This window comes from Haliotis cracherodii, unplaced genomic scaffold, assembly GCF_022045235.1.
Source record: "Haliotis cracherodii isolate W230 unplaced genomic scaffold, xgHalCrac1.p SCAF_5, whole genome shotgun sequence".
NCBI lineage: Eukaryota > Metazoa > Mollusca > Gastropoda > Lepetellida > Haliotidae > Haliotis > Haliotis cracherodii.
In genome coordinates this window covers 10,843,156-10,867,861 of record NW_027266308.1, presented here as the reverse complement: position 1 = coordinate 10,867,861, position 24,706 = coordinate 10,843,156, and the positions used below count along the sequence as shown (strand labels likewise).

The window sequence follows — 24,706 nt, the reverse complement described above, 5'->3', positions numbered from 1 at the left end:
CATACATATAACACAGATATTCCCTCACTTGTACACCCTTGGTGTAGATACCAAGGGGCTGAGAAATGATAGGATATAACATATCCAATATAAAACAAGCACGAAATACTCATATCCTCCGCCAATATGCCATGTCCAGTTGTGTGCAAGGCATTAGCCCCTAAGTCAAAGTCGTTAGCATGGAAACTCGAAAATAAATTTTCAAAAATCCCAAACTATCCAAAGGCACCAGTTCATCACTAGACCTATCTATGTGCCAAGTTTGGTTAAGATATCTCTCATGTTTTTTTAGTTCTCTTCCAGAAACGAAATGTGACAGATGGACAGAAGGATGGAAGGATGGATAGACAGCACCCATTCCTATATCCCCCTTCCACTTCGTTGTGGGGGATAACAATAGCATTCGTAACAGCTTGTATTTACTTGTTTCAAAAGAATCAGACATCAAACATGCTGCTCTGAATGCTTTGCTCGCTAGTACAAAGAATTTAGGCTGAAAAACCTGAGAAAAACTTCTATTGAGGGGTTTTCAGATCTTCAAGCAGAGTAGTGTCGTATCAGAGTAAAATAACTGATTTTAATGGAAAACAATCTGGATATTAATTAAATTTAAACACCAGCCGGGTGGAATGTTTCATGTCTGATATGAGGTGGAGTCATGAGTTAACTCAACATCCAAACCCCAAAGCACAGTTAGGCGCTGATGAACCTAGAAACACAAGCTTGAAATACTCATATCCAATCCATAAGCCAACATGACTTGTCTGGTTGTGTGCAGACAAGAAATATTGTACAGTTTTCAAGATCTGCTATGGAAACATGCACTACTGATACTATTTTCAGTTCAAGTCAATGTCATTGCTATGGAAACTCGGAAAAAAAATTTTTTTTTCAATCCCAAACTATCAAAAGGCACCAGTTCACCACTAGACATATCTATGTGCCAAGTTTGGTTAAGATATCTCTCATGGTTCTGCTCCTGAAACGAAACATGATGGAAGGAAAGATAGACTGACAGCACCTATCCCCCTTCCACTTCCTGGGGGGGCGGTCAGGTAGCCTAGTGGTTAAAGCGTTCGCTCGTCACGCTGAAGACCTGGGTTCGATTCCCGACATGGGTACAATGTGTGAAGCATATTTCTGGTGTCCCCCGCCGTGATATTGCTGGAACATTTCTAAAAGCGGCGTAAAACCATACTCACTCACTCACTCCACTTCGTGTCGGGGAATAATGATCTTGGTCTACCAGGATTTGAACCTGCGATGATACCTCTCTGGCATGTCTACTGAACACATCTAACAGCCAACAGTGGCACCTTAGCTGACAGGCCACCAGTGCCCATCAATAGTCGGTAGAACAAAACTGGTGATGGCTTCTTTTGTGATGTTACTGTGAAGTTGACATGAATGGTGTAAGGATCTACTCCATTGATAACTTGTGGATACAGTGTGTTTATGCTCATGGGAATAAGTCATGAACGAAACTCTATATTCTCTGTTCAACATTTTTCACATACGACTCACCGTTCTGACATAAGACACACACAGCTCAAACAGTATACCTGGAAAAGTAAAAATTCATGAATATTAATAACAGATTTCTTTTGATATGTCAATAAGCTGTACTATCCTGTCATCTCAAGTATGTGTTATTTTGTATTTACATATAAGAAATTATTATGAGTATCCTCTATATCATAAGGGTAACTATTTGTCAGGGCATTATCATTTGCAGAAGCCCAAGTCTTCCATTAAAAGAAAAGACCTAGGGTTTCTGCAAATGATAATGCCCTGAAAAATAGCGTTACCGTTATTATGGCTAAAATGGATAGAATTTGTTATCAAATAAAAATAAACAACAATATCGGTTTTGAAACATTTCCTGCAATCAACATACAACGAACATCACTGACCCACTTTTAAATATATGGAACGTCACAGAACAAACCAGATGACGTCAATATTGAGTGAGTGACTGAGTTTAACGACCTTTTAACAGTATTCCAGTTATATTGTGGCATGTCAGCTTAATGTGGGAGGAAAGCCCGAAGTGATGCAGGTTTCAGACGTTTACCACTTCGGTGAAACCCACGAGCACGGGTATGGTGCTGACAAACCTAGAAACATAATCGTGGCGAACCGGGATTCGAACCCACAATCCTAGGTTTCTGGTGTGCCCAAGGGATGTAACTCTGCACAGCAAATCGCGGCGCCTTAGACAACTGGGCCACCCGTGCCCCCGACGTCACTATTGAACTAAGTGGGCGGTTTAATGATAATTCTATCCATTTTAGGTACAAATCTCTCTCTCTATCTGTTATCATGGAGACTGTAAAATGGATCCACTCCTAACACAATGTACTGAAACAAACTGAAGCATCAGCATACACATATAAATCTTCACAGCTCTCATTTTCTGATTCAGCAACAAATTTTCCCTTAATGAATGAGTAAGTGTTGTTTTTAAACCAGTCTGCAATTTTCTTGCTATATCATGGCTGAGTGTAATATACTGAGCAAGAGCAACCAGTGGCTGACAGCATGAACAATGACCTTTGCCGCCAGAGTATAATCACACAGAGTCAGCCAGGTCACATTGTGACCGTCTGATAGTCAGTAAGTATGGGGGCCAAGGACCAATTCTGACCCGGAATCAACCAGTTCTCAATCAATCTCATTAAAATCAGATCTTTCACTCCAATGTCACACCTCTCTGCATCAAGATCTCAGGACACCTTCATATGAGGTCACAACTTTTGAACCCTGCGCAAACTTTATCGCCAAATCAAAATGAAGGATGTGTAGGTTCTTGAGCCAATGAGAAGTCAGCTTTTAAAAAAGATTTGTCTTCAATTTTTTAAAACCTCAATTTGTAAATTTCAAAGTTAGGAAAAGAAAACCACCAAAGACTACAAATATACCCTTTATAGTACACCCTTGTGGGTATAGACACTATGGAGCTCAGAAAAAAACAAGTTGGATAAAATATCCACCATAATATAATAGCACACCTTTAAGTTTTTGCATTCAGAACTCCCTGATTATATTCATTTTCAGGAAATAGAAACCAAATATGCCTGTCTGAATGCTTTGCTCACTAGTAGAGAGAATTTAAAAGCCTCAACGGTGACTACAAAGTTCATCTGACCTCCTGTAGACAATGATCAGATCTTGACGCAGACAGATATCATATTTTAGTAAAAGATCTGACTTTAATGAGATGGTTGCTCAACATATGAAATGCTACAAGAGTCCACTCACCGAGATTGTCCACTGTGTCGTTAGTGCGGACAAATGTCTCAGCATGATAGTACGGGTCCATGGCATCAGATACCTTAAAAAAATTTACAATTACATTTACAAATATTTTCATTCAGTGTACATAATACATGTCTATGTATAGTGATGATTTTTACAATAGACAATAGAAAATAAAACATAGAGAAAAACAATAATAATAAATACAGACTAGACCAGACTTAACTTGAATAAAGTTGAAACAAATTAAAAATAAATATAAACAAGCATAAAATACTCATACCACCTGCCAATATTACCGCTGTTTTCAGTCTAAGTCAAAGTCATTGCCATGGAAACTCGAAAAATAAATTTAAAAAGAAAAACTATTAAAAACTACCAAAAGGCACCAGTTCACCACTAGACCTATCTATGTGCCAAGTTTGGTTAAGATAATGGTTTTTTAGTTCTGCTTCAGAAACGAAAGGTGACTGACTGATGGATGGACAGAAGGATGGAAGAAGGGAAGGACAGCACCCATTCCGATATCCCGCTCCCACTTTTTGGCAGTAGAAAATAATGACTGCGATGAGAAAAAGAGAAATTCTAAGAGACTGGTATCATATCTGTGTCACGTACCCGCGTAGTGAAGGACCAGGTTTTCTGTGCCTTGTCCACCGCGGACACTTTCACAGTATGGATGTTGCTCATTATCTGTAAGCAACACAACTCAGGGCATCAGCATTTTGTGTCCCCGCTAGCAGAGATGCCACCCTTATTTGAAGCTTTGGAGTAATCAGTGGGGTAAAAAAGCGTAACAACATGTGAAACAGAGTAATGTTAGGTGAGGTGAGGTGAAATGGGGTTTAACATCGCGTTCAAGATTATTGCACTTATATAGCAACGTGCAACGTGCACGTGCGTGTGTGTGTTTGTGTGGCTGCTTGTACTAGTCCGGACAAATGCCGATTTATAGTGCTAGCTCACTGAGATACCATGCCGCAGTTTAACATGAATACCCCACTCAGACACAGTATACTGACTCCGAGCTGACCAGTCCTTGTTTTAGCCCCTTAATGCCGAGGCCCTTAATCCCGAGCGCCTGACAGGGTAACAACAAGTACCTTCTTTCAACGTCTTTTGGTATGATGCGGCCGGGGGATCGAACCCCGGACCTTCCGCTCTCCTGGCGGACGCTCTACCATTAGACAATGGAGGCAGTCCAGAGTAATGTTAAGAGTACCATGCCATGATGCTGGTTTTCGCTTCCACATACTGTAAAACGTGAAATTAATGCGTCTCCAAAAGAATGCACCGCTGTCCCCTAGCCAAAAATGTGACTCAATATGAATGCGACACCCTCCTCCTCTCAAGCATCAGTGGATTCATGTCTTATGAAAATGTCCTTTGTCAGGTTTACAGGAGAATCCTCACATTAATCCAATCACACACCAAATAGCACCGCTTATTAGCGCTGAGTAGAGTACTTCCGCTAAAACAATACATGCGCTGGCTCGTGTCGGCCTTTGATGCAGTCGCAAAGAACAAAGACACCGTGATGCGTGGGTGGCGTCTGTCTGGACTTCCAGGTTTGATCAGTGATGACATAAGTGTGTAGAACTCTTGTCTTGGCCCCAGCAGTGACAATTCACAAGAAGCAATTAGAGTTTGAATGACATTGTTTATATACTTGTTACAAGTGCTGCTCAATACACAGTGATGTGAAAAAACATAGCTGTTTGTTTTCAGCGTATGTCTAAGTTGGTATTTCTGCTATCCAAATTGTCTTTTTGTTGATAGAAATGCGATGTTTAATAATGCAAGCAAAGACCACTCGCATTTTTTGCATTTAATTCATGCCCGCGTAAATTTCAAGATTTACAGTACGAGAAACATGATACCCATGCACTGACGCCAGTAATGTAGCTGCTCATGTAAGCTGCACTATTTTAAAAACAGGGTGATAAAACTCAAAATATGACGAAAAATTGACTCTGCTTGCATTTTTATGGTCATTAATATGACCAAACTTCAAAATTGAATTTCAATCCCAACATCGAAAAAATGCACCTCAACATAAAAAATAGAAACACGTGGTCAAAGTTCCACATATTCATAAAATTCATCAAGGGACAAGAAAACATTCGCTGTATTGCAGAAAGACAATGTGGAGTTTCGTGTTCCGAAGAAAAATATCAGAGTACATGCAATTAGCTCCCTGAAGAATGCTTCATGTGATTTCCTCTCTGTGATATTTTATACATTCAAATAATATGTGAAAAAAATGTAAAAAATTGTAATTTGGGGAGTACCTATAAGCGTAAGAGCATCATTTTAGGCTCAAAAGCAAAATGGTTGGAAAATCTGCTCGAGTAGAAAGCTGACATACGTCAGACCTTAAGTTACGTTCTGACTTTTTCAGTATTTGAAGCTACGCTTGAGCAAAACACTATCACAATTGATGATACTCTGCCACGATATGATACCTAATGCGATCCTTTGTTCACAATATGGTACATGTTATAGTTCAAAATATCAGTTAAAATTGTTTTATTTTGATATCACAAAGAATAAGACATTTTTTTCCAGAAGTCAACGGACTAACGAGTCTTTGCACAGTCCAAACAAAATTGCGTAACAAAATAGACATCCGGTTTGTAAACTGCCGAACAGATTTCAGGCGATTTGTAAAGCATGTTTACCGCCAACTCGACAAATATTTTCGAAATCTTTTCATGTTTTTAATCAAGATGCTCACATGATTGCGATGCACTTCACAAAGTGAGACCCGTTTTATCACAACAGAGATTTTGATTATTGATCAGATCTTCTTGACTGGGTACTGCTATATTTGTTGTAGGTAGAATCTGATTGGTCAATGGGAGCGACATAACTTGTAATAGCCACTGGTGGCGCGAGCCCAGAAATTCCAGCCTAGTTTGGCAAGGGTGGAAACTGGACTTTTACAGTTAACTCCCTTCCCTCAGGAGGATGATCACAGCTAAACTTTGGAGTTGGTAAAGAATGAGAAAGGCTGTGTGTTGGTCTCCACAGCGACACCTACCGAGTGGCCGTCAAACAGACACATCCTCACATGGCGACTCAGGACGGTTATGCCTGTCAATACAAAAACATGTTTCCTTATGACAAGTTCCTACTTCAAATGGTAAGTCAATACATCTTAAAAGAGATGTTACAAACAATTGAGGTGAGATGGGGTTTAACGGCGCGTCCAAGATTATTGCACTTATATAGCGACGTGCATGGACGTGTGTGTGTGTGTGTGGCTGCTTGTACTAGTCCGGACTGATAGTGCTAGCCCACTGAAATACTGTGCCGCAGTTTAACATGAATACTCCACTCAGACACAGTATACTGACTCCGAGCCGACCAGTCCTTGTTTTAGCCCCTTAATGCCAAGCGCCAGACAGGGTAAGAACAAGTACCATCTTTAAACGTCTTTTGGTATGACGCGGCCGGGGATTGAACCCCGGACCTTCTGCTCTCTGGGCGGACGCTGTACCACTAGAACACGGAGGCGGTCTTTTACAAACAGATTACCACTAGATGACTAACTACATATAGTCTACCAGTCAACTATTACTTGATCTGTTGCTAAGTGTGCCCCCACCTTGTCCCAGCATATGTTTAATTCATATCATTCTTGATCAGTTATGACATGGCAAGTCCATCATACTGCCCCATACAGTCAGACATACAGTCACACAATCACATACTGTGACATCATACTGCCCCATACAGTCAGACAGTCAGACATACAGTCACACAATCACATACTGTGACATCATACTGCCCCATACAGTCAGACATACAGTCACACAATCACATACTGTGACATATAGTCAGATAGTCAGATTGTGATATACTGACAGTCAGAGTAAGACATTTGGGGCATCCAGTCAGACAGTCACATTGTGACAATCATACAGTCACATTGTGACAATCATACAGTCATATTGTGACAATCATACAGTCATATTGTGACAGCAAGACAGTCACATTGTGACAATCATACAGTCATATTGTGACAGTCATACAGTCATATTGTGACAGTCATACAGTCATATTGTGACAATCATACAGTCATATTGTGACAGTCATACAGTCATATTGTGACAGTCATACAGTCATATTGTAACAGCAAGACAGTCACATTGTGACAATCATACAGTCATATTGTGACAGTCATACGCTTCTTACAGAACAATCATACAGTCATATTGAGACAGACAGTCATATTGTGACAGTCCTACAGTCATATTGTGACACAGTCATAATCTGATATAATGTGAGAGTCAGATGTACAGTTAGACACACAGTCATACCATGCATACAGACACAGTCCCACTGGGACAGAGCCAGACATACAGCCAGACATACAGTGACACTGACCTGACCCGGGAGGCGGGATCTGCTGACAGGACACTAATGTCACCATTCTGTCAACACGTGCGATGCGAAGACGAATCTGTGAGGACGAATGACATGACAACATGAATTCATTCAATCACACATTAACATACACCAGCTTCAAAAAGATGAAAGTAGAGTCTGACAAGGAAGCAGATATTGATACAATGATGTTTACTAACTGCTGATTTGAACCACATTTCAATAATATCACTGCATATCAATAATATCACTGCATATCAATAATATCACTGCATATCAATAATATTACTTCATATCAATAATATCACTGCATAGCAATAATATCACTGCTTAGCAATAATATCACTGCATATCAATAATATTACTGCATATCAATAATATTACTGCATATCAATAATATCACTGCATATCAATAATATCACTGCATATCAATATTACTGCATATCAATAATATCACTGCATATCAATAATATTACTGCATTTCAATAATATCACTGCATAGCAATAATATCACTGCATATCAATAACAGGACAACCCTTAATGCAATCTCATTAAATCAGATCTTAGTTCTCGATACCGCTAAACAAAGATCTGAGGACATCCCATTTAGGGTCACGTCAGAACGACCTTTCATCCGATCAATCAGACCATTGCTTACCAGGTCATGAAAGTGACAGTTGGAATGTGATTTCTAATCATGCAACCTCGAAAACTTTTTACACGGGGTATTCCGAATGATAGTTACGGGTATAACGACTGAATCCATACATTCTAGTCCATCTATTAGCCATTCCAGAATGTTCTTTTGTTCAGGTTTCAATTTTTTTATCAAGAATTTGTCAAAATATGTTTCGAAGCGTAGTTGCCAATTTGAAATTAGTGCTGTAAAGCACGAGAAAGCTGCCTTGTGACCGGCCAATGTCAACTTCTTGTCGTCATTCCATTGGTCGATCAAAGTTTGCGCAAGGTCGATATGACATGAAGCGTAATGGGATGTCCTCAGATCTTTGTTTAGCGGTAGTGAGAACTAAGATCTGATTTTAATGAGATTGGCCCTTAATGACACAAGTTGCTTTGACTAAACCACCAACTTTGCTGTCAAACCAAGGATCATAACTCAAGCAAATCTGGCAATCTCATGACAGCAGATACTGACAATGCTAAGGGACACAACTCTGGTAATACAGTAGACACAATTTATGGATAACAACTTCTTCAACAAACTCTAAAAGCAACGTTTTGTAACAGATCCTTATAGAGTTGTCAAGCAAGATCTGTGTCTACTTTGTCATCTGTCAAGAAAATGCCTATCAAGCACTTGACAACTTTGGTAGGTTGCAACACTCTAAATGACAGAGCCAGACATTGTGGAGGGGGGACCTCACCTTGTTGGTGAGTGGATCGAGGAAGAGATCTCTGTAGGTGAGGTTGGATGCGCTCAGCTTTGGAGACAGGTAGTTCTTCATCCGGTAGGTATCCCCTACAATGAAGTAAACATCATGACTCTCTACAAAGGGCACGGACATCCAGTTCGTCAACTGCCGTGCTGATATCGGTCGATTACAGGATTTGTAAAGACTGTGCACCGCCAACTCGGCATCAACAGATATTTTCAAAATCTTTTCATGTCTTTAATCAAGGTGATCAAGTGATTTGATGCACTTTGAAAAGTTTTCTTATAATATAGATCTTGATTATCGATCAGATCTCTTGACTGGGCACTGCCATGTTGTTTGAAGCAAATACAAGTGATATGAGAGATGGAATCTGATTGGTCAATAGGAGGGATATAGAAGGGACATAACTCATGATAGCAAGTGGTGGTGCAATGACTGAAAACAGAAATTCCAGCCTAGTTCGGTAAGGACAGAAACTGGACTTTTACAGTCAGTTAACACTTTGCCTCGAGAAGATGAGATTTTTACATTGTTCTTACGCAACTTGAACCATCAAATTTACAAGTTTTTTAAAGCCTACTAATAGGTAATGGTCTCATATTTCATCATAGCTCAAAGTGCTATGTAGCAGTAGAGATTGTTGTGAGTTTATTTGTACTGATTGGCAGCAAACAAATGATTCAAGCACTGGTAAAATGTCAAGTGTAGGGGCCAGACTTTATATAGAGTCACCGCCTCTGGTTGTTGTGAACAAGCTTGGCAAGCTTGATTGTTGGAGAAGTGACAGTTTCTAGAAGACTGGCTGTACACGATAAATGCGACAAGAGGGTGATTCAAGGCCTTTTACGCCTAGCATCCACATACCAATCTTATCGAGGCAAGGGAGTTAACTGACTGTTAAAGTTCGAAGTTTCCACCCTTGCTGGATTTTTTGGGCTCGATTGTAGCTCCACCAGTGGCAATTTACGAGTTATGTCCCTTCTATTGACCTATCAGATTCCATCTCTCATATCACTTGCATTTGCTTCAAACAAAATGGTGGCGCCCAGTCAAAAAAATCTGAAAGATAATCATTATCGATATTGTAATAAAACGGGCCTTATCTCACAAAGTGAATCAAATCACTTGAACACCGTGATTAAAAACATGAAAAGATTTGGAAAATATCTGTTTATGCCGTATTGACAGTACACATGATTTGCAATCAATCGAAATCTGCACGGCAGTTTATGAACAAGATGTCGATTTCGTTACGCGATTTTGATTGGACTATGCATAAGACTCATAAGCCCAGCCAAAATATAATTCCTCTAGTTTGGCAAGGGTGGAAACTAGACTTTTATGGTCAGTTACCTCCCTGTCCACAGGAGTATGCTACTTACCAAGTAGACACCTGTCTGGTAACACCTAATTCCTGCCAGCCTCAACACAATCCTGGTTCAAGAACACAGACAGGCCAGACATAGATTGTAGCGCCTGTTACTTATTTCTGCTACCTCTTATTTGATTGTAATCCGAAAACTGTTTGTTTGAATATAATTTGTTCATAATACATTAATCTTGTGCTTGTAGGCCTCATAGCACTAGCACTGTCTTGTTAACGTTGTCACCATGACAACATAATTGCATTCAACTTTGTCAAGACCCACATCACACATGACCAAATGTGTCCTCGATACATACACAAACTTTGATGTCCTGGAGTCCAAATGTCAGGATCATGTATTTGGTAACTACAAACAGGTGCAGGATAACAAACCTTCATTGAAGGCCCGTGACAAAGTCGATGGTCTGAACCCCGATGGAACAGCTCCCATAGCGTGAAGGACATCGGACACGGTCGTCTGTGAAAATATGAGTGAGTGGTAGAATGTAGTTAAACGCTGTACTCACAAAACTTTTAACGATACTACGGTGGTCTGTAGTCTGAGTCTTGGCCCAACAAACCAGTGAATGAAGAGCAACGATCCAAGGGGAAATGATGGAGAGATAAGGGGACATAACTCAGTTACGAACAACATATACCACTAAAGAAAATTCATTTTTTCAAAAAATTGTGATCACCTGCAAGGTGGAGAAGTAAGGCAATCATATTTCCAGTGATTGAAAGCATGAGCAACTATGACGATGACACACAAGTCGCTGAGCCTGACCGACTAATCCCCATTGAAGTCAGCTCTTACGAGTCGAAACAAACACTCAACACAACATCACCCAATGCATGATGAACATGGCCGCTCCCGTGCAGCGATGACTTAGTATTACACAAGAACTACAAGCTCATTTGCATATCACGTGACCAGACATTTCCGTGTTTGTAAACAAATACACTGAAATTAGCAGAATGCTAGCCTTCGGTGCAGTTTACATAATGCTTTGCATAAGTTTATAGATACGCTACTACAACTGCAGACACGTGAAGATCCGGGGTAGAATAGATCTTCAGCAACCCATGCTTGCCGTAAGAGTTGACTATGCTTGTCGTAAGAGGCGACTAACGGGATCGGGTGGTCAGACTCGCTGACTTTGTTTGGTGGATGTCATTGTATCCAAATTGTGTGGATCGATGCTCATGATGTCAATCGCTGAATTGTCTGGTCGGTCCAGACTCGATAATTTACAGACCGCCGTCATATAACTGGAATATTGCTGAGTGCGGCATTAAACAAACAATAAACAAAGAAATAAACTACAACTGCGACGGTGAGGTGCATGACAAAATAACTTTACAGATCAAGTGCCCTGTACACTAGATGGTGATGGTGACACCCACCTCACTCACTGCTTTCCTTATGTTTCCCCATAGTTTCTTTGCTCTGAAACAAAATGAACCATGTTTTAACAAGCATGAAATAGTCTGCTAATATGACATGTCCAGTTGTGTGCAAGGCATTTTCAGGATCTGTTCCGGAAACGACCACTCCCACCTTCAAAGTCGTTGCAATGGAAACTAAAAAAATAAAATAAAATTCCCCGCCAATGTCATGTCCACTTGTGTGCAAGGCATTAGCCCCTATGTCAAAGTTGTTGCCATGGAAACTCGAAAATAAATTATCAAAAATCCCAAACTAGACCTATCTATGTGCCAAGTTTGGTTAAGATATCTCCCATGGTTTTAAAAATCGAAATGTGATGGATGACTGGACGGCAGGACGGACGGACGGACGGACATCACCCATTCCTATATCTCCTTCCACTTTTACTCTGATACAATCCCTCTCAGCATAAAGATCTGAGGACACCTCCATAGGTGTAGCATCAGGTGAACGTTCTAATCATCCAATCAGCATCAAGGTTTCGAAATCCTCAGACAGAGTGAGACAAGCATTCAGACCTGCGTGTCTGATTTCTGTATCTCAAAAACGAAGGAAAACGACAAATTCCAATTGCACATAAAGAATTGCAGATAATTGCACATACTGGTATGGATATGTTCCCTACCCTGTGGTTTATAAGCACCGTGACATGTGCACCCAGCAGGGAGTAGGATCAAGGGAATATTGGTGATCTGTGTGGGTTTAATTTGTACAAATAGAATTGCAGAATCGAGGTGGTAAGGAGTTGAAGACAAATTGTTTCAGAAAGCTGACATCTGAATGATTCAAGAACCCATATTTGCGCATGATTCACCTGATGAGAACTTCTTCAGAGGTGTCATCAGTTCTTAATGCAGAGAGATATCGTATCAGTCTCAAGAGTAAAAGATGTTTTTTATGCGATAAATGTTTACATTACCAGTTTGGTGAATCCCCAAAGCATGGCCATACCTCCGATAGACCAAGATCGTACTTGGGTCAGATTTCTGATCAATGATCAAAATAGCAGCATCTTAGACCATGAGGCACAAAAGATGCTGACTTTCTTATGTCCTGTTTTGACTATGAATGACATTTAATGACAAAGATCTTTTTAGGAGAAAAACCTACTCTATTTAGAGTGCCACTGATTTGAAACCTCTAAAATTAATTTGAAATCAAGCAAGTTGAACCAGAGACATCTAATTGTAAATTGAAACCTTTGATCAGTCAGATCAAAGTATTGTGGACCCTTTGAGTTCTGTTGTGGGCAATGCTGCATCAAGGAGATCAAACATACTGCTTACCTGGCTGACTTGGGTTTCTCCTCACCATCAGTAGCACCCTCATCACCACCTTCACCTTCATCATCATCTTCCTCTTCTTCCTCTGTAGTTACAGAATATGACATTCACATGATACCTTTATTTTTGGTTCTATTTTGATGAGTGATAAGCTGTTTGGAACATTGTTTCAGTTATTTAACGGTGTGTCAACTTAATGTGGGAGGAAAGCCCCAAGTGAAGTTAACCACTATTCATGAAACAAAAGAACAGACTTTTTCTGCACGGTTAATTGTTGTGGCGCATCAGGGGCCTTCCATTTGATAGTCGAGGGGGGTATTGAAAAAAATTAATTATCCCTGAAAAAGTCTAGAAAAAATAAAATTATGCTTCATAATATAATTTCAGGCTCATAGTTTGAGAGACAAAATATCTGGTTTTGGAGCTGTAGCTGGAAAAATATCTAATGTTGGTAGCAAATCCCTGGCCCCCTCCCGAGAATATCCAATGACTGGTCCCTTAGACAACCAGTGCCCCAGTCCGTTATGAAAACTAGAAGTCAATTAGAAATATGATATGTTGGAAAGAATATCAGGCCTTGCTGTGCAGGATCTCAGTTCCATTACTTCCTATAAGAAACAATGTTTGAAGCTCTTTCACCAGCATACCAGAACTTGTGAGATACTGTGGATTTGTCAGATGACACACCCATATGAAGGAACTCACCTGATGATGAAATACCTTAATTTTCAGCTTATGACACTAAAACATAACTGAGAGAGTTGGGTTTAACGCCGTTTTGAACAGTATTTCAGTTATATCACGGCGTGTCAGTTTAATGTGGGAGGAAAGCCCGAAGTGATGCAGGTCTCAGATGTTTACCACTTCGGTGTAACCCACGAGCACGGGTATGGTGCTGACAAACCTAGAAACATAATCGGGGCGAACCGGGATTCGAACCATCATAGGTTTCTGGTGTGCCCAAGTGACACAACTCTGCTCCCCCTTCTACAGTACCTAGATCAGGAAGTACTGTTGGTTTGAAGGGATGGAAGTAAGGGTTTGGTTTCACCTTCCACAGAAAATCATCATCATCATCATCATGACTCACCATCGTCCTGCTGGACAGACTTGAACTTGTTATGCATCTGCAAACAATACCACTTATATTACACAAACAAAAAAACATCCGGAATAACACTATTAAATTTCAACTTTCAGCAAATTAAATTCTGACACCCATGTATCCTTTTCACATAAAATTAAAAACTATTAACCTTATCATGCCCAACTACAATGAAGACTGAGTGCATGCCGACCAATAACCCAAGTGAGTGAGTGAGTGTGTTGGGTTTAACGCCGCTTTTAACATTATTCCAGTCATATCACGGCGTGTCAGCTTAATGTGGGAGGAAAGCCCGAAGTGATGCAGGTCCCAGACGTTTACCACTTCGGTGAAACCCACGAGCACGGGTATGGTGCTGACAAACCTAGAAACATAATCGGGGCGAACCGGGATTCGAACCTACAATCATAGGTTTCTGGCATGCCCAAGGGACGCAACTCTGCACAGCGAATCGCAGCGCCTTAGAAGACTGGGCCACCAGTGCCCCCCCCAATAACCTAATAACTTAAGCAGACTGTCCTACCTGTAGGTATGTAGAGGGAACGAGACCTTTCTCCCCTTCGCTGTTCTCGGCCACCCACCAGCCATCATCCCTGGAACACGATACATTGTTAACATTACACATAAGACGGACAAATCTAGTAAAATCCTAGATGGTTCATATATTTGTATACTTATCCTCAATGCATTTCACTGCTTGTTGTTGACAGAGAGCGTGTGAGGACGGTTTTATGCCACTTTTAGCAATATTCCAGCAATATCACGTCAGGGGACACCAAAAATGTACCCATGTGAAGAATCAAACCCTGGACTTCAACATGACGACCAAACACTTTATCCACTGATGACCCCTTACACAACAGTCAAGGAGTTATGATGACCCCTTACACAACAGTCAAGGAGTCATGATTACCCCTTACACAACAGTCAAAGAGTCATGATTACCCCTTACACAACAGTCAAAGAGTCATGATTACCCCTTACACAACAGTTAAGGAGTCATGATGGCTCCTTACACAACAGTCAATCAGTCATGATGACCCCTTACACAAGTCAAGGAGTCATGATGGCTCCTTAAACAAGTCAATGAGTCATGATGACTCCTTACACAACAGTCAATGAGTCATGATGGTTCCTTACACAAAAGTCAAGGAGTCATGATTACCCCTTACACAACAGTCAAGGAGTCATGATTACCCCTTACACAACAGTTAAGGAGTCATGATGGCTCCTTTCACAACAGTCAATCAGTCATGATGGTTCCTTACACAACAGTCAAGGAGTCATGATGACCCCTTACACAACAGTCAAGGAGTCATGATTACCCCTTACACAACAGTTAAGGAGTCATGATGGCTCCTTACACAACAGTCAATGAGTCATGATGGCTCCTTACACAACAGTTAAGGAGTCATGATGGCTCCTTACACAACAGTTAAGGAGTTATGATGACTCCTTACACAACAGTTAAGGAGTCATGATGGCTCCTTACACAACAGTTAAGGAGTCATGATGGATCCTTACACAACAGTTAAGGAGTCATGATGGCTCCTTACACAACAGTCAATGAGTCATGACTACCCCTTACACAACAGTTAAGGAGTCATGATTGCTCCTTACACAACAGTCAATCAGTCATGATGACCCCTTACACAACAGTTAAGGAGTCATGATGACTCCTTACACAACAGTCAAGGAGTCATCATTACCCCTTACACAACAGTTAAGGAGTCATGATGGCTCCTTACACAAGTCAATGAGTCATGATGACCCCTTACACAACAGTCAATGAGTCATGATGGTTCCTTATACAACAGTCAAGGAGTCATGATGGCTCCTTATACAACAGTCAATCAGTCATGATGGCTCCTTATACAACAGTCAAGGAGTCATGATGGCTCCTTATACAACAGTCAAGGAGTCATGATGGCTCCTTACACAACAGTTAAGGAGTCATGATGGCTCCTTACACAACAGTTAAGGAGTTATGATGACTCCTTACACAACAGTTAAGGAGTCATGATGGCTCCTTACACAACAGTCAAGGAGTTATGATGGCTCCTTACACAACAGTCAATGAGTCATGACTACCCCTTACACAACAGTTAAGGAGTCATGATTGCTCCTTACACAAGTCAATGAGTCATGATGACCCCTTACACAACAGTTAAGGAGTCATTATGACTCCTTACACAACAGTCAAGGAGTCATGATTACCCCTTACACAACAGTTAAGGAGTCATGATGGCTCCTTACACAAGTCAATGAGTCATGATGACCCCTTACACAACAGTCAATGAGTCATGATTGTTCTTTATACAACAGTCAATGAGTCATGATGGCTCCTTATACAACAGTCAAGGAGTCATGATGGCTCCTTATACAACAGTCAAGGAGTCATGATGGCTCCTTACACAAGTCAATGAGTCATGATGGCTCCTTACACAACAGTCAAGGAGTCATGATGGCTCTTTACACAACAGTCAAGGAGTCATGATGGCTCCTTACACAACAGTCAAAGAGTCATGATTACCCCTTACACAACAGTTAAGGAGTCATGATGGCTCCTTACACAACAGTCAATCAGTCATGATGACCCCTTACACAAGTCAAGGAGTCATGATTACCCCTTACACAACAGTCAAGGAGTCATGATTACCCCTTACACAACAGTTAAGGAGTCATGATGGCTCCTTACACAACAGTCAATCAGTCATGATGGTTCCTTACACAACAGTCAAGGAGTCATGATGACCCCTTACACAACAGTCAAGGAGTCATGATTACCCCTTACACAACAGTTAAGGAGTCATGATGGCTCCTTACACAACAGTTAAGGAGTTATGATGACTCCTTACACAACAGTTAAGGAGTCATGATGGCTCCTTACACAACAGTTAAGGAGTCATGATGGCTCCTTACACAACAGTCAATGAGTCATGACTACCCCTTACACAACAGTTAAGGAGTCATGATTGCTCCTTACACAAGTCAATGAGTCATGATGACCCCTTACACAACAGTTAAGGAGTCATGATGACTCCTTACACAACAGTCAAGGAGTCATGATTACCCCTTACACAACAGTTAAGGAGTCATGATGGCTCCTTACACAAGTCAATGAGTCATGATGACCCCTTACACAACAGTCAATGAGTCATGATGGCTCCTTATACAACAGTCAAGGAGTCATGATGGCTCCTTATACAACAGTCAATGAGTCATGATGGCTCCTTATACAACAGTCAATGAGTCATGATGGCTCCTTATACAACAGTCAAGGAGTCATGATGGCTCCTTACACAAGTCAATGAGTCATGATGGCTCCTTACACAACAGTCAAGGAGTCATGATGGCTCCTTACACAACAGTCAAGGAGTCATGATGGCTCCTTACACAAGTCAAGGAGTCATGATGGCTCCTTACACAACAGTCAATGAGTCATGATGACCCCTTACACAACAGTCAATGAGTCATGATGGCTCCTTACACAACAGTCAAGGAGTCATGATGGCTCCATATAGAACACACAAGGTGTCATGATGATCATTCGTGCCATGTTTGACTACCTTGTCTCAATAACGGTGAGGATGTCACCCTTCTTGAATCCCAGATCTCCTTCTTCCTCGCCACCATAGCTGTCCACAGCCACAAACAGACGCATCTGGAAGTAACACCGACATGCAATGAGTGAGTGAGTGAGTGAGTGAGTGAGTGAGTGAGTGAGTGAGTGAGCGAGTGAGCGAGTGAGACAAAAAAAATTTAAAAAGTCATCAAATGTTTGTGGTATAGAAACACAACACAGACGTGATGAGATTTCAATACTTCATAGATTTAATCAGCATAGATAATATGCATTAATACACACTGAAGCAGATCATGTAACAATAAATATATCAGTCAGTAGTGTCAGCCTCTTAGAGCTACAGTCAAATTATCTGAAAGATAGGTGTAGCCAAATACTGGTCATATCATGTTATTTACTTTGATTTCACAAGCCACAATCATACAAATGTATGTTTGAACCTAATGTATTCAAAACAAGTATATAAATCTTACAACAGTAGGACGCATGTAAGGTATTAACACAGTCGGAAGAGACTCACCGAGGGCGTCGTCTCCATCTTTGCTTTTGTTCCTCCATCCTCATCCTCGTCCTCATCATCATCATCATCATCATCATCATCCTCATCTTCTTCATCATCTTCCTCCTCCTCGTCATCTTCTTCCTCTTCATCTTCTTCTTCTGTTTTCTTGGTTACCTTGGCTTTCCTGTACACAACGTAATAGAACGCAACGCAATAAGAAACACCTTGATTGTTACATAATTTAGCGAGTGATGGAGATGACCAATGTATACTCAACAATAACAGTTCCTGTGACACCAATATTTTAGTGTAACAAGTAAAGATTGGTTTTCAGTATTGTAGTACATGTATGGAATCAAGTCACAACAACGCAACTGCTACAGAAAAGCATGCATTCCATGCCAAAGTTGACTTTTATGCAAGCCCCGTGCATTTCACTACCCAAGAATGCGTATAAAAACATGTGCGTTAACGGGATTCCATATGCATTATTTGGCATCGTGCTGACAACAACCACTAAGAAAAACAACAAAATTACGCAATTATTCAACATTACGAAATGCCACGCCTGTCCGAAAATGAGCGTCTGCGATCTATTGGTATGCTTGAAGCAGGATCGAGTCAACGTGATGTTGCAAGACAATGTAATGTCCACAGAAACAACATCGATCCCAGACAGCAACAGTGACTGCAAGAAGCATCCCTGGCCTTCGACGAATATCTTCACAAGCCGTACGTCGTTGTCGTCGCCTCAGATGTGCAGGGATTGTTGTCAGAAGACCCGCTAGACATCCCATTTTGACAGGAAACCACCATCAAGCACGTCTACAGACAGCATCTATGCTGGACGGTCATGCAGTGGGGACAAGTTCTATTCACTTACGAGTCTCGTTTTCACCTTAGACACAGTGATGGACGGATTCGAGTGTACCAACGTTGAGGTGAACGTTAAGTTGATCATTGTGTCATAGAAGAAGATCGGTTCGGGGGCAGCATCGTTATGGTATGGGGTGGGATTACAGCAAGACAGAGGACCCGTTTGATAGTGGTAGAGGGAAATCTCAATGGACAGCGCTACCGCGACGAGATCATCGGCCCTGTGGTTCTACCGTTTTTGCGTCATCATGGCCCGGGCATTACCTTTCAACATGACAACGCCTGGCCTCATATAGCTCAACTTGTTCCGGATTCTCTTCAACAAAACAACGTGAATGCCATCCCCTGGCCTGTTCGCTCCCCTGATCTCTCACCAATCGAGCACATGTGGGATGAGATGGATCGGCGCCTTCGACGTCAACCACATGTTCCACAGACACTCCAGGAACTTTGAAACATGCTCCAGCAGATATCCCACAGGACTTTGTGCGACACCTTATTCATTCCATGAGACGAAGATGTGTTGCTTGCATCGCAAACCAGAGGTGGACACGCACGCTATTGATTAGTAATTTGACATTTTGGCACGTTCATGTTTTTTATGAAATCACGCATTTTCTGAAGTCAGAATGGCAAATTAAACCGTTTGAACACTTACAGGAGTCTTTTATCTGTTACAAACCAAAATTGTTTCAGATTTGGTAAAAACATAACTTTGCATTAAATCTTATTCAATGTCACAGGAACTTTTGTTGTTCAGTATACATATAGTCATGACTATAAACAGCCCACAGGGACTCATGTAACAATAGGTACCCAGCAATCTCTGCTTGCTTGATTTTGCTTATCATCAAACCAGAGTGAATTTAACTTCTGGCCTGCTGGCCTGTTGGCCCGTGGCCAGTAAAAAGTACAAAGGGCTTGCTGAAACGTAAAGTAGGTGGCCTTTCTGGCTAATCAAAATTTCACCCCTTCTCCGTGAATGTTTCCTTTTATTAATTGGATCATCTCGCCATTTTGTAATGTTGTGTACGACAACTCCTTTATTTGCTTTTCTAACTCGTCATGAAATGAGGCAAATGGAAGCCAAGACAAAATCTCAGAGCACAGGAAAAAACTTTTTAGCAGTGAGAAGTTCCAAAATTTTCAGAGCCCTCCTTAGTAGGTGCTTACGCGACCTCGCGGCCTCCACCATTTAGTTGTAGGCTAGTTAGTTTGGAGAAGGGTCAGAAACTTTTAAAAGGAGCAAGCCTTGCTGGCTACATACAAATGTGCAGTAAAATCTACCCCTGCAAACACTGCTGCTCAAGTTACTGATCACTGGTTTGTCTGGTTCAGACCCGATTATTTACAGGCCTCTGTGATATAGCCAGATTGTTGCTAAGTGTGCTGCTGCTCATGTTACTGATCACTGGTTTGTCTGGTTCAGACCCGATTATTTACAGGCCTCTGTGATATAGCCAGATTGTTGCTAAGTGTGCTGCTGCTCATGTTACTGATCACTGGTTTGTCTGGTTCAGACCCGATTATTTACAGGCCTCTGTGATATAGCCAGATTGTTGCTAAGTGTGCTGCTGCTCATGTTACTGATCACTGGTTTGTCTGGTTCAGACTCGATTATTTACAGGCCTCTGTGATATAGCCAGGTTGTTGCTAAGTGTCCTGCTGCTCATGTTACTGATCACAGGTTTGTCTGGTTCAGACCCGATTATTTACAGGCCTCTGTGATATAGCCTGATTGTTGCTAAGTGTCCTGCTGCTCATGTTACTGATCACTGGTTTGTCTTGTTCAGACCCGTTTATTTACAGGCCTCTGTGATATAGCCAGGTTGCTGCTAAGTGTCCTGCTGCTCATGTTACTGATCACTGGTTTGTCTGGTTCAGACCCGATTATTTACAGGCCTCTGTAATATAGCCAGATTGTTGCTAAGTGTCCTGCTGCTCATGTTACTGATCACTGGTTTGTCTGGTTCAGACCCGATTATTTACAGGCCTCTGTAATATAGCCAGATTGTTGCTAAGTGTCCGAATGCTCAAGTTACTGATCACTGGTTTGTCTGGTTCAGACCCGATTATTTACAGGCCTCTGTGATATAGCCAGATTGTTGCTAAGTGTCCTGCTGCTCATGTTACTGATCACTGGTTTGTCTGGTTCAGACCCGATTATTTACAGGCCTCTGTGATATAGCCAGATTGTTGCTAAGTGTCCTGCTGCTCATGTTACTGATCACTGGTTTGTCTGGTTCTGACCCGATTATTTACAGGCCTCTGTGATATAGTCAGATTGTTGCTAAGTGTGGCGCAAAACAACAACAAAATCATTCAAATTGGTGGAGTTGTAGACAAAGCTAATGATGAGAGATTTTCAGTTACATCCCAGTAGGTCAGTTTCAGGACAACAGAGCCTTCAATGAAACCCATGACACAGGAATGGTGCTGACAGGCCTACGACTTTAATCAAAGTGGCTCTGGGATTTGAACCTATGACCAGTGGATCTTGAACAACACTACACAGCAACACCTGAGACTGCCGGCCACCCACCCCGGGTCAGCAAGAGGGGCTTCACACGCAGATGTGCTAGTCCCAATGTCCAGCGAGTGGCATTCTGTACATGGTCAAGCCTGGGCCAGGTAGACCAGTGGTCACTGTACAGGTATGAAGACACACATTAAGCAAGGCAGCGGCAGAAACTAACATTTTAGTCCACTAGTCCTAATAATGATAACATAAAGCAAAACCCTTAAAAACTGCAAATTTCTACTAGTCCTTATGACACCATAACTATTGGTCAGTTTGGTAAGAACTATGCGTCTAGTGGCAGTTTCTCTCTCACAGCAACCTACTGGACCTACTGTATCCAGAATCCCTGTGGGGGACCACGTCAGACATTGGGTTTACTCCCCAACCACATGTGTACAGGCTTTGAGATTATATAGCAAAGATTTGGGTACTTTTGTTGGGATGGCTTTGTGTCCTCCTCTTCCTCCTCCTCCTCCTCTTCCTCTTCTTCTTCCTCATCTTCATCCTCCTCTTCATCTTCATCTTCATCCACTTTTGTTTTGGCAGCAGTGGGTTTATCTGGATGGAGTGTTGCAACACTTACATCAATATTGATATACCTATAGGTTTTTCAAAATACTTTAAGTAAAAATGAAAAAAGAGCAAACGTTGTACTTTATAGACATTGATTATTCCTGAGCCTAGAATTGTCATCAAGTAGAGGCCTTAAAACAAGGTCCCCATTCCATAAAAGGATCTTCTCGCTAATACAACCGTAACTCCCATACTTTAACATTGACTTACGACAGTAGTAGCGCTAAAACCATCATAACTCCCACACTTTAACATTGACTTACGACAGTAGTAGCACTAAGAACATGACTCCCATACTTTAACATTGACTTACCACAGTAGAAGCGCTAAGACCATCATAACTCCCATACTTGACTTACGACAGTTTGCTTTGTGTAACTTAAATTGGCCCTGGGCGGTTGATTTCTTTTACAAACAATCAGATATGTTTTAGAAGCAATGTTTCTACAAAACAAATAAAACATAATCGCCTTCCAAACACCAGAAAATATCCCTGCACTAAAGATGAATTCTGATACCTTTTTTTGCAGTGGGTTTGTCTTTAGCTTCCGATTCTTCTTCCTCTTCTTCTTCGTCCTCCTCTTCTTCCACATCCTCCTCCTCCTCTACTTCCTCCTCTTCACCTTCCTCCTCCTCTTCCTCACTCGCCTCCCCAGCCTCTTGACGCAACTTCCTGCAAACACACACAACTTAAACCTTCCTCTTATACTCTGGCTTCTCATGATTGTAACCATGGTAATATCATATTTTTTACATTTGTATACTTATCCTGCATTACTCCTTAATGCATTCACTGCTTACCTTAAGACAACTAGAAGGACAGCACAACAGAGATGGTCCTTGGTGAAGAAATAAAGTTGTTGTCCTGAAGTCACTATTACTGACCTTTCGTCGCTGTCCTGTGACCTTGATGACACCTAAGGTCACCTTCTTCACATCACTGCCTGTCGCCCGAGCTCTTAGAAAAACATACTTTTGAGGTTTGGGGAGGCAAGTCTGCAACGAGTGGGCCTTATACGTAGTAATGCAGGATAAGTATACAAATGTAAAAAATATTTAGATTTTACTAAATTGTTTACTTATCCTGCATTACTCCTTAATGCATCTGTATCAGACGGTTTGGAGGTGGGTAAACCTTCAGAATACAGAAACCTCAATAATTCACACCCTGAAATACGACACCAGTTGGTCGATCAACCGTGAAGTGGAAAAGTTCAGAAAAAAGCCATTACGGTAGGGTTGTTCAAATATCAAAACGACTGAACATAGGAATTAAAGAAAAATTCCCAAAACACATTTAGTAATAAAGAAATTAATAGCTAATCAGCTAATTCTTTTCTTACTACATCATAGAGCCGTCGTTGACAAACAAGATTGTCTGATATTCTTCCACTGGCGGAAACTGAGTGACTGCACATGGAAGTGGACTGGCTCTGTATAGGGCGAGTTCATTATTTGCATCAGGGGTTGGTAACGTCCTCCAGAGCCACAACACGAAGATAATGACTAACGAAACTGTGTCGAACCTCCAGACATATCCTTCCGTGATTCTTCTAATAGAACAACTGAAATGTAGAGCCATGGCAAAGGCTAACAGCCTGAGATGGTGAGGGTAATTCGATCTCGGGGGATTCTGTTTTGGTGATCTCGTAAGCCTGAAGGTTGACTGGGAGAGGGATATGGTGTTTGCGACTAACTTCGGTCATGGGCGTAGTAAATAAATAACCGCTTCCTCGAACCATGCCTAACCTTGGAGCGGCAAATGAAAACTCAAACTGCTCGCACTGAGCCTAGGAGAAATTCACCTTCATGTACGGCTCCCACAATGGTCGATATTGGCGGGATGGGGAAGGAACGATCAGGTTGGCCTGGTTGTTGATTTTAGAAATAAAATCCCAGCACAACCCATGATGCACTGCTCCCATGCTCAATGCGAACCAGGGTGATATTGATCGCATGTAGTTCTCTCACCCGGGCCGCTGTGGCTAAGGCCAAGAGAAACCAATTGTTTCTTTGATGAGGTCATAAAATGAGGATGCATAGAGGGGCTCATTCAAGTCCCCAGCAGGTGGGCGGAACTTGGCCTTCTGATCTTCAAGCCTGGATGAGCATAATAGGGCCTGTAGTTCCGTGACTTTAATCACCTTGTGATTTTCTGGCCTTCTGATCTTCAAGCCTGGATGAGCATAATAGGGCCTGTAGTTCCGTGACTTTAATCACCTTGTGATTTTCTGGAACAGCTAACGCTGAGTTAAGTGCAATAGTGACGCAATAGTAGGGTTTTGTTTCTTTTGCCTTGCAAAAAGTCTCAAATGATCCCCACTTGTCATAGAATAGTCTCCTGGGAGAGGAACGATGAACTAAAGCTATAGCTTTGCTGCCCGTGCTGAATTAAC

The 24,706-nt window shown here is 41.5% G+C and overlaps 1 protein-coding gene across 1 annotated transcript in view; it reads right to left on the bottom strand.

Moving 5' to 3' along the window:
- Positions 1-24,706, bottom strand: part of LOC139442300 (nephrocystin-1-like) — a 56,765-nt gene that overhangs the window by 24,284 nt on the left and 7,775 nt on the right. The window contains exons 6-20 of the mRNA XM_071223091.1: positions 22,829-22,983; positions 22,169-22,295; positions 18,359-18,524; positions 17,822-17,916; positions 14,776-14,845; positions 14,238-14,274; positions 13,151-13,232; positions 11,822-11,864; positions 10,808-10,892; positions 9,037-9,131; positions 7,651-7,726; positions 6,302-6,354; positions 3,877-3,951; positions 3,262-3,334; positions 1,525-1,562 (exon numbers count right to left, since the gene is read on the bottom strand). Coding sequence (XP_071079192.1) covers positions 1,525-1,562; positions 3,262-3,334; positions 3,877-3,951; positions 6,302-6,354; positions 7,651-7,726; positions 9,037-9,131; positions 10,808-10,892; positions 11,822-11,864; positions 13,151-13,232; positions 14,238-14,274; positions 14,776-14,845; positions 17,822-17,916; positions 18,359-18,524; positions 22,169-22,295; positions 22,829-22,983 — 1,270 coding nt within the window. The remainder of the gene's footprint in view (positions 1-1,524; positions 1,563-3,261; positions 3,335-3,876; positions 3,952-6,301; positions 6,355-7,650; positions 7,727-9,036; positions 9,132-10,807; positions 10,893-11,821; positions 11,865-13,150; positions 13,233-14,237; positions 14,275-14,775; positions 14,846-17,821; positions 17,917-18,358; positions 18,525-22,168; positions 22,296-22,828; positions 22,984-24,706) is intronic.